The 12,960-nt window shown below is 39.1% G+C and overlaps 1 protein-coding gene and 1 long non-coding RNA gene across 3 annotated transcripts; both read right to left on the bottom strand.

Annotated features, from left to right (window-relative positions):
• Positions 1–2,568: 2,568 nt before the first annotated feature.
• Positions 2,569–3,952, bottom strand: LOC116214199. Its single transcript, XR_004158252.1, has 2 exons — positions 3,165–3,952; positions 2,569–3,073 (listed from the first exon to the last, which is right to left on the bottom strand). It is a non-coding gene; the product is annotated as an uncharacterized LOC116214199 (long non-coding RNA).
• A 5,052-nt stretch (positions 3,953–9,004) lies between these two features.
• On the bottom strand, positions 9,005–11,347 carry LOC116214198. Of its 2 annotated transcripts, none has more exons than XM_031549533.1 (3): positions 10,131–11,347; positions 9,828–10,013; positions 9,005–9,646 (listed from the first exon to the last, which is right to left on the bottom strand). In XM_031549533.1, the coding sequence occupies exons 1-3, from the start codon at positions 11,322–11,324 to the stop codon at positions 9,434–9,436; spliced, it is 1,593 nt and encodes a 530-aa protein (XP_031405393.1). In that variant the 5' UTR covers positions 11,325–11,347; the 3' UTR covers positions 9,005–9,433. The 2 variants fall into 2 exon arrangements, with proteins under 2 accessions (XP_031405393.1, XP_031405394.1); XM_031549534.1 differs by having other exon boundaries at positions 9,828–10,010.
• Positions 11,348–12,960: the final 1,613 nt, after the last annotated feature.

Raw genomic sequence — 12,960 nt, 5'->3', positions numbered from 1 at the left:
TAATATTAGTTCATTTTGCTATAGCATCTTGTGCTTACTGGAATGCAGCTCACATTCTGCATATATTTTACAGATAAACTACTAGCTGCGCAAGATACCCACTTTTGATATTTGGGATAAGCTCGGAGGACTATGTAGGGAGCTTTGGTTATCTTTCAGGTGTTCTTTTTGTACAAAATGTGTCTGAATGGGTTATGGTCTCAAATAATTCTTTTAGCTATTTGTAAATTGTCGCGATAAATATATTAAAAAATCTTTTGGGAAGGAATTATTTTCTTAATGTATTTTAGAGTAGGTCGGCTTGATTAGTTGATGAATTGCTGTTTTTTTTTATAAGTTGAAGGATTGGCATTTTCTTGAGTTATAGTTTATTATTTGTTTGGAAAAAAAATGACAATTTAGGCTACTACTGGATTTTCGTGTCGTTACAGTAGCAGCGTGAACATTTGGGTTGTGTTTTGTTTTCATATATATATATATATATATAATTTGAAATCCTAAAAAATGCAATAATTCAATTCATTACAAGAATTTAATTGAATTTTGTTTTCTAATATCAAAATGACACAAAATTTTGTTTTAAAAACGCAAGATTTACATTCGAATTCAAATTGGGCCAAAATCAATCAGATTTAACAAGAATTCAATTCATTTAGAACTAACAACTTTAATTTAAAAATTTTTGCAAACAAATTACTCACTTTCAAATGAATTCGAAACAAGATAATTCAATTCACTTGCCCCTCCGGTGTTATCATGTATCAAGACCTATATGCCTCGTCAACATCTTTGATGATTCGAACAACGTTTGCTGCGCCTTCTGCTGGCTTTTGGTCCAGAAAGCTGATGAATCCTTTTAGGTCGACAGTCCCCCACAGCCTTCATCAGATTTTAGACGAGATCATTACTTGATTCGACTTTGTCATGACTTGATATATTATCAGCTTCATCCCTGTCCTCTGAACCTCCGAGCACGAAAGGTTGTTGAGCACTTCTTCTAACAAGTCCGTTGCACTGTACTAATGGAATCACTACTGCAGAAGCTGAAAAAAAAAATGAATACAAGAGCAGGAATTATATGAACTGTAAAGTACTAAGAGGGGGTAAAAATGAAATCGTTGGATGAGAGAGACTATTGTATATATGTGCAATGATGTAGCAGAGTAAGAACTTTTAAGTTCTTGCAGAACCAAAAAACAAAAATGAAAAAGCTTGAAAATATTTTTGCTGTTGCATTTTTTTAATGGATAACAGCTTTGGCGATACTTAAAAAAGATGTCGGCAAAGGAGTTTTTGGGCCTACTAGTGGAAAAGCGTTGGCTATGTGCTTTTAGGCCAAGCTTCTCAAGGTTTGGCGCATCCAAACCTTTGGATGGTGCTTTGAAAGCGTCGGCCCAAGACTGATATGTGTCGACACTTGCAAAGTGTCATCTCAAGGGTGTATTTGCCGATGCTTTTCAAAGCATTGACTCTTGCAATCTTTGAGTGACGCTTTCGGAGCGTTGTCCAAGATTGACATGGGTAGACCTTTGCTCGGGCTTGGCCGACGTTTTGATGTGTCAGCCGAGCCTTGCATGGGCTGATGATTCAAAGGGTTGGGCTAGCCTGGGCAAGGCTACCTGTTGAAACATCGGGCAGCAAGGTAGACGCTTTGGAGCGTCAGCCCACCAAAGCAAGGCTAATGCTATGGTTCGTCGGCCTAGCCTGGGCAAGCCGACACTCTAAAGCGTCAGCCCAACTCAAGCAACGCTGAATCTCATATAAGGTCGACATCTAAATGCTTCGACCTAGCAAGACAAGGGCAATGCTTAATATAGTGTTGTCTCTGGTAAAAAATGCCGATGTATTATTTGCTTCAGCTTAAATTTGTTTACGCTAATGGCTTTCTAGAAGCGTCGGCATAGCTATATCGACTAAATGCTTGCAGACGCTTTTGGAAGTGTCAGGAAAAACGTTTGCAAAATTTTCCCGACGCTCAAAAGCATTGAGAGAACCATAAAGAAAAAAAGTTGAGAAAGGTTAAATTTCTCTGTGGTGAGATAACCACATTTTAAAAAGAAAATTTTTATTTAAAAACGAAAGCTTAAAAAAGTGATTTATTAAGTAATAGCTATAAAAATAAAAAATAATTAAAAAGTCAATATCTATAAAATATTATTCATGTAATAAAATCTTTTTAGAATGTTTAAAGAATATTATGTTGTATTCCCATCTTATAAGATATTATTCATTTAAAATAATAATCTTATCACATATTAGTTATTTATTTTGAAAAATCAAAATTTTTTTAATTATTAAACATTCTATAACTAACAACAAAGCATTAGAGAATTAAAAATGCATTATATTTTATTTGAATCTTATCGTTAAATATTTATTAAAATAAAAAAAAAATGTTATTAACAATTACTATTAAGATAAAGAATAAACTCCATAAAATTTCAATTAGTATTTTGGGCTTTCTAAAACTATCATACTGGATCCACCTCAGTTCTGTTTCCATATATATAGTTTGTGGGAACATGTTGAATTATAATGCAAAATTTATTCAAGACTATTTAATTGATATATTTAACGAAATGGAATATTCTTTTCATTTCTTTATTAAAACTTGTATATATAATCGCCATCTTAATTTACAATCTTTAGCTGGTTAGGATATTTCATTTAAACTAGATCATGCATTCAATTAGTTGAAATGCATATGAATTTGAATAGCTCTTCAACCTAATCTAGAACTATCGTCCACGAACCTCACGAAGCTCTCGCTCTACTCTTTCCACCGTCTGGCTCCCACGAATTGGTGAATAGCCGAGTTCGGTAGGATAAGCGATTGATCGAAGTCTGTGATCTGGAACGATCTCCACGTCCGTAGCCACGATTTCGACAGCGAACTCGTCCTCACCACCTCCTTGATGCTCGGTATGAAGGAGAGAATGCGATGCTTTACATGCTCGGGCAGAAGCGAGATCTTGTCATCGTCATCCATATCAGCCGCTGCCGCCGCCACCGCCTGTCCTCCCCTCGCCTTCCGGGCAACGGCGGTCGCCCCTCACCTCTCCAACTCAGTCGACTGCAGAAATGTGGGGTTTTTAGGCCACAAAGGTCACATTGAACATAATGCTCACATCCTCAGAGCATTTAGAGCAAAATGATAGAAATACCTTCGGCTCATGATTCGATTCTAGCCCACAAAGGCAAGAATTATCGGATTCTCTCTAGAGCCGAGAGATTCCCAATTGTGAGGGCTTGATGCTGGTGATTAGCCCCCCATCGAGATCGCTACCAACATTCCCCAGTTGAGATCTTATAGTAGAAAGACGACAACTTTGGATGATCAATTTTAATATCCACCAAGTTATCGCATTTTTCTATTGAAATCTTCTTTAGAATTGGATTTGAAAGGATCTTCTTGAAGAGGGTCATAAATCCTAAGAACCGGACACTCGGACTCACGTGAACTACAAAATAGACATCTCGTTTGAGCATATATTGGAAATCGGTGCAAAACCTTTCCAAGCTCCGGGATTTAATGGGCAAGAACCTTCGAAGGCTGAATCAGTAGTGGGAAGGCGAGGAAGCGGTTGACAAAGGCGGTGTCGATGCTGGAGGTCCTAATGCGCGGAGGAGAAGAGGCTCATTCCAGTCGAAAGAGGTGAGGGACCCGCAGATCTCGAAGTTCTTGTTGTCATTGAGGAGGCTACGGAGCTCCAGTCGGGAGGTGGCGAGGAAGTCGAGGCGAAAGGAGTCCTTGTCGGGGACGAGGGCGGCCTTGGTGGAGGGTAAGGGTGGTTGAAGGAGAGGGCGAGATCAGGACAGATCTCGCCGGGTTGAAGGAGAGGGCGGGTCTGGGGACGATGAACAGTGAGGGGAAGATGAAGATGCTGAATAGTAAACATAGAAGAGAGAGAAGGGGAGATAAAACTGAAAAATTCTATCCTTTTGAAATTTAAAAGGTTGGAGTCAAATGGGGTTTTACTTCATTACCAAACAAGGCCTTAGTGTTTGAAATTTGCTTTTCACGCATTGCTTGTCCATTCCGAGATCGAACCAAAAAAAAAATTTGAACCATATTTTCAATTATAATCCCTTCTAATTCAAATTCTCCCCCTTATTCAAATCTTGTTCAATTCCTATCATACAAACCAAACGTCCCGTTATAGTTCACAGCATCCACATGAGATCGCAAGAATGCATAGAGAGATCTTCAATTAGACTATCTCCATCCCAGGTCTCTGATTTGAGTCTCTAGTCTAAACTCCACATTGCCACATAAACGACACGTTAGATAGAGACCAACTCAACTAAAAGAAAGACTCCCCCTCCAGTCACAATCTCTGATTTCAAATCTTGATGGAGGGCCACGTACATATTTATATTCAAATGAATATAACTCAAAATAATTAAAATTAATTAATAATATTTAATACTTAATAATATTAATTATTAATTAATGAATCGTAATATTAATTTATTTTAAAATATATATTTTTAGAAAAAATCTGACTATTGGTGCCGATGGCCAGAAATTTGATCGCTGCCCCCAGCGGGACAGATTTCATTAATTAAGAAAAAAAAGTCCAAGTCAAACGTTGCCACATAGGGCTCGCGCTACTACACGGGAACAACGGAGTGGATCTCATGAACAAGAGACTTCTTCCGCTGGTCTCTTAACACGCCACGTGGTGTGAAAGACCAGCATGAGAGACTCCCGCTAAGCCAGTCTTAAAGGTAGCCCTGGAAAGTCTCTAGAGCATTGATTGTCTAAGCAAGAAAAATATATCAAATGGAGCGATCGCAGAGTAGGCAGACTTATCACTTAGATCAATCCCCAACCTTTCGATCTTAAGGACTTGATGGACTCAGCAGACAATACCCTTCCGGGAATCGAAGATGGAAAATTACCGTTAACATAATTAATGACGTGCATGTTTATGCTCCGCTCCTGAGAGTCTAACGCCATACCTAACCACGCATCTATCCACGTGAAGAGCCATTTCTATATGGCGGTAGAGAACCTGAACCTTGGCATCCTATTGTGGAACCTAGCCAGGGCATCATCGACAAACCTTACAAAGGCTGCGAGTCTCGGTTCGAATCTCCTCAAGGGCGCTTGATATGAGCTGTAGGTTATCTAAAAAGTAAACTGAAGGTGTTAACGTCTGTAAGATGTGATGATACGGAAGAGTTACAGTTGAGCAATGTATATTTCTAAAACTTCAAGCAATATGAAAATGCAGATAACACGAGAAATGAAAGTGCAATTTAGACTCCGTTTATTTCAATGAAATGATTTTACAGGAAAGTGGTTTCAGCATTTTTAGGTGTCTAAATGCACAATATTATTTGATCAATCGAAACATGGTTTCAGTCAAATTACAATTGAAAAACAAAAGTAGGGAAAATGAATTCCCCTCAAAATTTATCAAAGAGGATATAGCGCAGTCAAGCATGTTATCGCTTGAGGATCAAGAAGTCTCGGGTTCAATACTCGTTGTGAGACTACCATTGCCCATTTATTAGTATAACAATATTGCATAGTGATAGGAATCAACTACGATTGCCAGTTGAGGAGCAAGCAAATATAGCTTTGGAGCATGAATCGGGAAGCATCATCAACTTGAGCCAGAAATTTCAATTATGATGAAACTGCAACCTCGATAAATGAAAGGAAAGCATGGAAAATCTTGCATATACATAGTATCAATGGCACGTTTCTCAAAATAAGCAGAGCATCACAAGGGTGCAATCCTGGTTAGGGAAAGATTTATATTCATAATAAGCAGAAGAGAGACACAATCATGAGAATTATAGCAAGTTTAAAAACTGTAAGGCAAAAGGCTGACAGTATGATTGGATTTGTATTAACTATATGGGAAAAAATATATGTCATAGCATAATCAATTTTATCATATTCTTTTAAAATTATTCTATATAGCACATCGTTTATGATATACTATCAATTATGGCGTTAAATTTTGAAATTAAAAAGAATGTTGATGTAGGGCACACGTGGATAAATAGTGAGCTCAGACTCTTGCCACATATGGAATAATTCATATTCTGACTTGGCCGGTGCCTTTGTACCCACCCGACTCCCTTACCATCAATACTCGAATCACATTCCCGCCACTTGACATATATAATTGCTCTTTCTGAAAACAATCACACCATCAATAAAATAAAATAAAAATCTCATATTGAACTTACTGCATTTCATATACTGAATAAGAGTTGAAAAATTGTTAGAAAGGAAAAGAAAGCCCATACTTGTCAAATGAAATGCAAATCTTAATTCGTTTTCTTCTGTGGGAATAAAAGAGGGAGAAGTGTGAGAAGAGAGACTGGCAAACAAGTGGGTGAAGAAAGGGAGAAAGGGCAAATCGCTGAATTGAAAAGAAATTTGGGGATGTAATGAGGTAGGAGATTGTCCAAAAGCGGGAATAGGAGTCAGGTATTGATGGTGATGGAGTCGAGTGGATAAAACGGTACTGGACAGGTTAGAATGTGAGTTATTTCGTATGTGGCAAGAGTCTGGGTCCACTATTCATCCACGGATGCGTTATATCAGCCTTCAGTTTAATTTTTCACGGAAAATTTGACATCATGCCGTAATTGACACTACACTCTAAATGATGTGCTATATAGTATAATTTTAAAAGGTTGAAATAAAATTATTACAAAAGCAAAATGTTGTCCTATGATTGAAAGTACACTCTAAACGATGTATTATATAGTGTGATTTTAAAAGATTGTGATAAGATTGATACAAAAGTAAAAGGTTGCATTATGGCGTATATTTTTCCCTGGCTATATTGCCTTTTATCAGCACTTTTCACATCAGAGATGCGGCACCCGTATGCCGCATATAAACCGGATATGGATCCCGAGTCGGAATCGCTATTCCGCATTCCGTTGAACCAAACGACAGAAAATCTATTACGTACGGAATAATTATTCCGTGCCCTACCTAATCCGGTGAACCAAACATGCCATTAGTAAAGGATATGTTGCCTTGAGAAGCAAAGTTCTAGGTTAGCAAACTGAAAATAAGTTATCCAGAATAAGAGGGTAGCTGAACTGGAATCCGAAAAGGACTAGTTTCAAATGTTGTATCCCGGGTACTGATAAAGCCACTTTCTTGTGCATCTCGTCTTCCCACTACGAGCACGTAATAATGAGAATATGACAGATTTCAACAAGAAATATGGAATCAAATATGACAGATAACAACCAGAAATATGGTTCATGACGTTTACGCACATCTCCTGCACCTGAGAGTCTAACGCCGCTCCTAACGATCTATCAACGTCAGGAACCAATTCTATGCTGGGAGAGAGCCTGAATCTCAGCATCCGCCTATAATGGAACCTCATTAGGGCATCGTGACGAACCCGACGAACCGCCACTCTTCCATAAACTCTTGGTCAAAGTCATTGATGGGCAACGATCGCCATGTCTGTAGCCACGACTTCGACAGCGAACTGGTCCTCACCACTTCGTTCATGTTCCGTCTGAAGGAGACAATGTGATGCTGCATATGCTCGGGCAGACTCAAGATCTTATCATTGTCATCATTCATCTCCGTTGCCAACCCCACCTCTTCTCTCTCACTCCTCGTCATTCCTGCCAATGGCGGCCCCTCCCTAAGCCTCTGCCTCTCCAAAGTACTCTTTATACTGGATAACGGGGAGAGCAAGAATTGTATTTTTTTTTTTTTTTTTGCCTTTAGCCACGAAGGTTCCGTTTGGTTCCAATTTCAACCCCCTATCCCCCCAAAGTTTCCTCTACATCTCAACTTCCCCCTCTCAAATTTCGAGCATCTGTAAAAATTTCCTAAGCTGCCTAGGCTTCTTGGGTTCGATTTCCTCACCGTGTCTCGCAATTAGGGTATAAGATGGCACTTGAAATAAGCTAATTTATCCCGTTTACCAGTGTAGAAATGTCGTACTTGATATCTATTGAAGTTGGTGTAAATGTGTGATGGAGGTGCAAATAAGAATTTAGAATGCCCAAATCACTTAAACAAATTTTCTCGATTTTTGAGCGTCTTTTGCAAAATCTTAATTATTTCTAATAAAAACAATTTTTTTATATTTTAAAAATATTTTGTGATAAGTTTTGGAGATAACAAAATATATATTTTTTCCTGATTTTTAGGTGTTGTTACAGTTTACTTGAATTTTATCTCCCCCCAGTCCCCCTTCTTCGGATTAAGCGGAATAGATGATCGCTCAAAGACATCAGTTTTAGACACCCGCGATATCATTAGAAACACGGCTCGGTTGACTGCTCATTGGGGTCCAGGTTCTGGTTTTAAACATACATACATATATATATATATATACATACATAGTAACTTGCGAATCAAGAAACAAATGAGAGATTGCCTGCCAATACCCAAATCAAAGAGAAAACGGCAGAGAAAGCTCAATGCCCTGTCAATCTGTTCATACTAGGCAGAGATCATCTTGGGAACTCATTGCTAAATGCTTCGTAAAGACATGGTATATAGCAGCAGAGCGATGTCATCCCACGAAATCAGGGCGCAGTCATCCTCTATATTCAAGCGCAAAAACATTCAAGCGAACCGAAATCTGAAGTATAAGAGCTAGGGAGATGTCATGAAACATTTGGAGGAGTCGAGTAAATGATTCGAAATCGCTTCATATATAACTTTCTAAACTGGTAGCTCGTTAACTTGAATGCCTAAAGTGTATCTAAAGATAATTTCAAGCTGCGGAAGTTTTCTGGTAGGGAGGACGATGTAGATCACCCTACGGGTTGTACCGGGTGGTCTTTCTTCTCCTTTAAACCTAAACATCGGTTGAATTCTGCGCCTATTATCGGGTAGTTATATCTCATAGTCAAAATCTTGAAAGTACTTGTATTGCAAGATATTTTTGCATGTATACATGTTTTCATTCGACATATCCGAAAATTTACGCATAAAACAGAAAAGATAAAAATAAATCCAACAAAAATTCATAGAAAAATACAAAGAGAATTAGAAAATTTGGTTAAGGAGATATTTCTCAGTAGTAAAATTTGGTGCTTCATTTACATTTTACAGAGGCATATGCAAAGATAATAGGAAGGACTATTCAACCACATTGGCTGTACAGAATTCATGGCTCTTCCAACTTCCAAGACCAAATTTCCCTCAGGATACCGCTATGTACATCCGTGAAGTGCAACCTCGATGAATGACCTGGTGTCTAGTGTTTCTGTCCTAACAAAGTCCTTCAAGGAGCAATGCGTGGATGATTTTGTATTAACAAGAGCAACCACAAGACTGTAAGCCTAGTATATACAGAGAGATATCTCATAGCTATCAAGAGAGCAGGTTGCTCTGAATTTAGCGCGACAGATACGAGCACGTGCATTCCTTATAAGAAGACATTGGTCTTCATCTTCGGGCACCATCGCATCGCTAATCTCCCCATTGCATTCTAAAACAAACTGTATTCCATGTGGATATGACAGGCAACAAACCGTGTATGGTGCCTTGGTCCAAAGGTAAACCATGTTGGTTACCCTCAAACGATTCAATCTTCACATCTTTAAGCTCGTGCTTCCAGCACTCAACGTCACCCAAAGAACCATCTCCATTCTCTTCCCTGTTCGCGAGTGCCTCGCAGATGAACTGCAATGGCAAATGAGTTTGTTCGCGGATCAGGAACAAGTTCAAACAGAACATCTTTTCCCAAGCCTAAGAATTGTAGTCAGTGCAAATATTGAAAGGCAAACAGCCAACAATACATTAAGATTCGTATTAACTATATTGTCTAGGGTCAAAGACCTGAGATAATGGCAACGGATCGTACCTCTAGCAAAGGGTATCTTGCCCTGACAATAAAAGTTGCAGGATGGCAAGTTGAAAATAAGCCATCCAGAATAAGAGGGTAGCTCGACTGGGGTGGCCCAAGCACTAATAATTTCAAATGTAGTATCCCGGGTGCTGATAGAGCCACATTCTTGTTCACCTCATCTTTCAATCCTTCGTCCCTCTTCTTCGAGTGCAAAACAGCAAATAAAAAAGACAACAGCAGCAAACAATGTGAACAAGCGAAAGCAGTAAAACCCAACAACAGATTAATGAATCAAAATGCTATAATCTGATCATGTACCTGATAGAGATGTACGGTTAACTCGGGGCATCTAAATGCAGTAGACCATTCAGTGAGGAAATTCTGGAGCTCCTGGAACCATAGGGTAGTAGGCTCCCGCCAGAAATAAAATCTGAATCCAACAGCACAACCTAAACCATGATTCTTTGTCCATATGGATGGCAGTGTCGTCTCGGCCTCATAGGAGAAAGACGACAACTTGGGAGTATCAATTGTTATATCCAGCAAGTCATCACAATTCATTATTAAAATCTTCTTCAAGAGTGGATTTGAAATCCAGATTCTTTCCAATAATCTGCACCCATTGAGTGTCAAGCTCTCCAACAGAGGCAATTCAGAAAGGAATTGACAGAACCACTCATCAGTCTTGTAGAGGCCCGTGAATTCTAAGCATCTGACACTCGGACTCACATGAATTGTTAAATGCACGGTTTCAAAATAGTAAGTCATGCAAAACCGTTCTAAGCCCGGTGCTTCAATACCGACAACCTTAAGATCAGGACGCATGCTAGTCATCTTCATTCTCTTTAGATGATTGAGATTCAAGACTTTGATCTCAGACAGGGGACTGCAGCAGAACACAGAAAGATCTTCAATAAAGGGGCAGCCCCCAAGGAGTCTACGAAACATCTGATTGTCAATATGAGAATGTGACAAATGGAGCGATAGCAGAGAAGGAAGATTCACAGTGCTAATCCCATCAATCTTTACCGCACCATCCAATGTTAAGCTCTTCATGAACCCGGCAGATAAAACCCTTGCCGGAATCGAATACAGAAACTTGCCAGGAATTTGGCGAACCTTAAAGATGTTAACGCTCAGCTCCTTAACATGATAGTCTAAACTGATACCTAACCATCTGTCGACGTGAGGAGCCATTTCGGGGGTCGCGCGCGCGGAGAGCCTGAACCTCGGCATCTCATGGGACCTCATTAGGTAATCGTCGACGAATCTGATGAAGCGGTCGCTGGACTCGTCCGGTAGGATGAGATGTTGGTCGAAGTCGGTGATCTGGAAAGATCGCCATGTCCGTAGCCACGACTTTGATAGCGAACTGATCTTCACAACTTCCTTAATGTTCGGTATCAAAGAGAGAATGTGATGCTTCACCTCGTCGGGCAAACTCGAGATTCTATCAGCATCCATGTCCGCCGCCGTCGCTTCTCTCGCCTTCCGGCCAAAGCACCCTTCCATTTCCGTCCACTCCACCCTTCCCCTTTCCCCAAAACCACTTTAAACCCCATTATTTTTTTATTATATTATATATTGGATAATTACACTAGTGGTTCAAAATATTTCACCAATGTAAGTTGGTTCAAAAAGTTTTTTTTGCTACTTGATGGTACAAAATATTTCAAAGTTGTACAAAATGTTTCAAAGTTGTAACATGATAGTACAAACCGTTATCTCGTCATTGACGTCGTCATCCTGCCATTAACATGGGTGGATTTTTAAGTTAATTAAAGAAATATTTTGTACTATTATGTTACATCTGTAAAATATTTTGGACCATTAAGTGACAACTTCAAAAGAGTTTGAACCATCATGTAACGTTCCACCAACTCCTAAAAACATATCAGAGCCACATCTCGGTCACGTTTCGGCCACGTCAGCTTTGCTTAACGGTGTCAATGGTGAGATAACGGTTTGTACTATCATGTTACATTTTTGAAATATTTTGTACCATCAAGTAGCAAAAAAAACTTTTTGAACCAACTTGATACATTAGTGAAACTTTTTGGACCACCAGTATAATTATCCCATTATATATTTGTAAAACTGGGATTTTTCAAGGCCACGTAGCTTCGGCTTACTTCCAATTTTGCCCCCAATGTTTCATATGTATCTCAATTTCTCCCCTTAGGTCTCATCTGCAAACTGCATCAATTTCTAGCCTCTAATCTTTGGTTTGACTCTCCCCTCCATGTCTTGCATACACTAAAAAGACATTTTTTTAACGTGAACCGTGATATTTGAAAACTCAATTGGACTCCGACTAATCCAGTCGAGCCGAGTCGGTCAACTAAGGGGTAAACTTCTTTTAGCGTGGATTTTTTTCATTCACAAGACTCAAACTCGAAACCTTATTTAAGTAAACATACTAACAAGACATTTGTTATCGGAAAGATGAATTCTTGATCAATTATGGTAACGGCTTGTTTGATAATTTAAATTAAGTGCTGAAATAAATTTTTCAGCACTGAATTAAATTTAGTTTGTTTAGTAAGTGCAAATAAAATTGACTTAATTGATTAAGTCAAGGGCAGCATGAAATCTGATCAAAAGCAAGGGTAGTGGTGGCCTAATCAAGGTCGTCGGCGATACCATGGGTTGTTGGTGACCTCATCTGAGCGATGATGGCCGGGGTCGAAGCTACTATTGCTCGGGAATTGGGGTTCGACCCCCCTCAAATGGAAGAGAGAGACGGGGGGTCGAACCCCGATGTCAGATCGGTGCTGGGCCTGATCTCGACCACCACCACTCATGGCGTTGCTGGTGACCTCGATTATGGCGGTGGTAGTCAGAATCAGGGGCTACCACTGCCCCCTCCCTCTTCGATTGAAACTAACCTTCGATCCTTTTATTTTTGTGATTTTCATTTTTTTAATTTTCTGAATTTTTAAAAATTAAATAAAATGTGGGGAAAAGTGAAGAGGGTTAAAAGTATTGGACACGATTTCCATATAATTTTGAATCAAATGTTTGTTAGAGCTCGAAAACTGAAATTAACAAGTTCATTGCGATATGGATAGAATTAACTCTTTCGGGCCTACTCAAACTCATATTAAACCAAGATAAAATGCCATAATGCATATTATTTTTTGTTACA

This window comes from Punica granatum, chromosome 7, assembly GCF_007655135.1.
Source record: "Punica granatum isolate Tunisia-2019 chromosome 7, ASM765513v2, whole genome shotgun sequence".
NCBI lineage: Eukaryota > Viridiplantae > Streptophyta > Magnoliopsida > Myrtales > Lythraceae > Punica > Punica granatum.
Note: the sequence above shows the minus strand (reverse complement) of the source record. Positions and strands in the feature narration are given on the sequence as shown.

Coding starts and splice junctions, on each gene's coding strand:
- LOC116214198 (XM_031549533.1), bottom strand. CDS start 11,324: ATGGAAGGGTGCTTTGGCCGGAAGGCGAGAGAAGCGACGGCGGCGGAC. Junction 10,014..10,130: donor TAACCGTACATCTCTATCAG/GTACATGATCAG, acceptor TTGCACTCGAAG/AAGAGGGACGAAGGATTGAA. Junction 9,647..9,827: donor CAAGATACCCTTTGCTAGAG/GTACGATCCGTT, acceptor TTGCCATTGCAG/TTCATCTGCGAGGCACTCGC.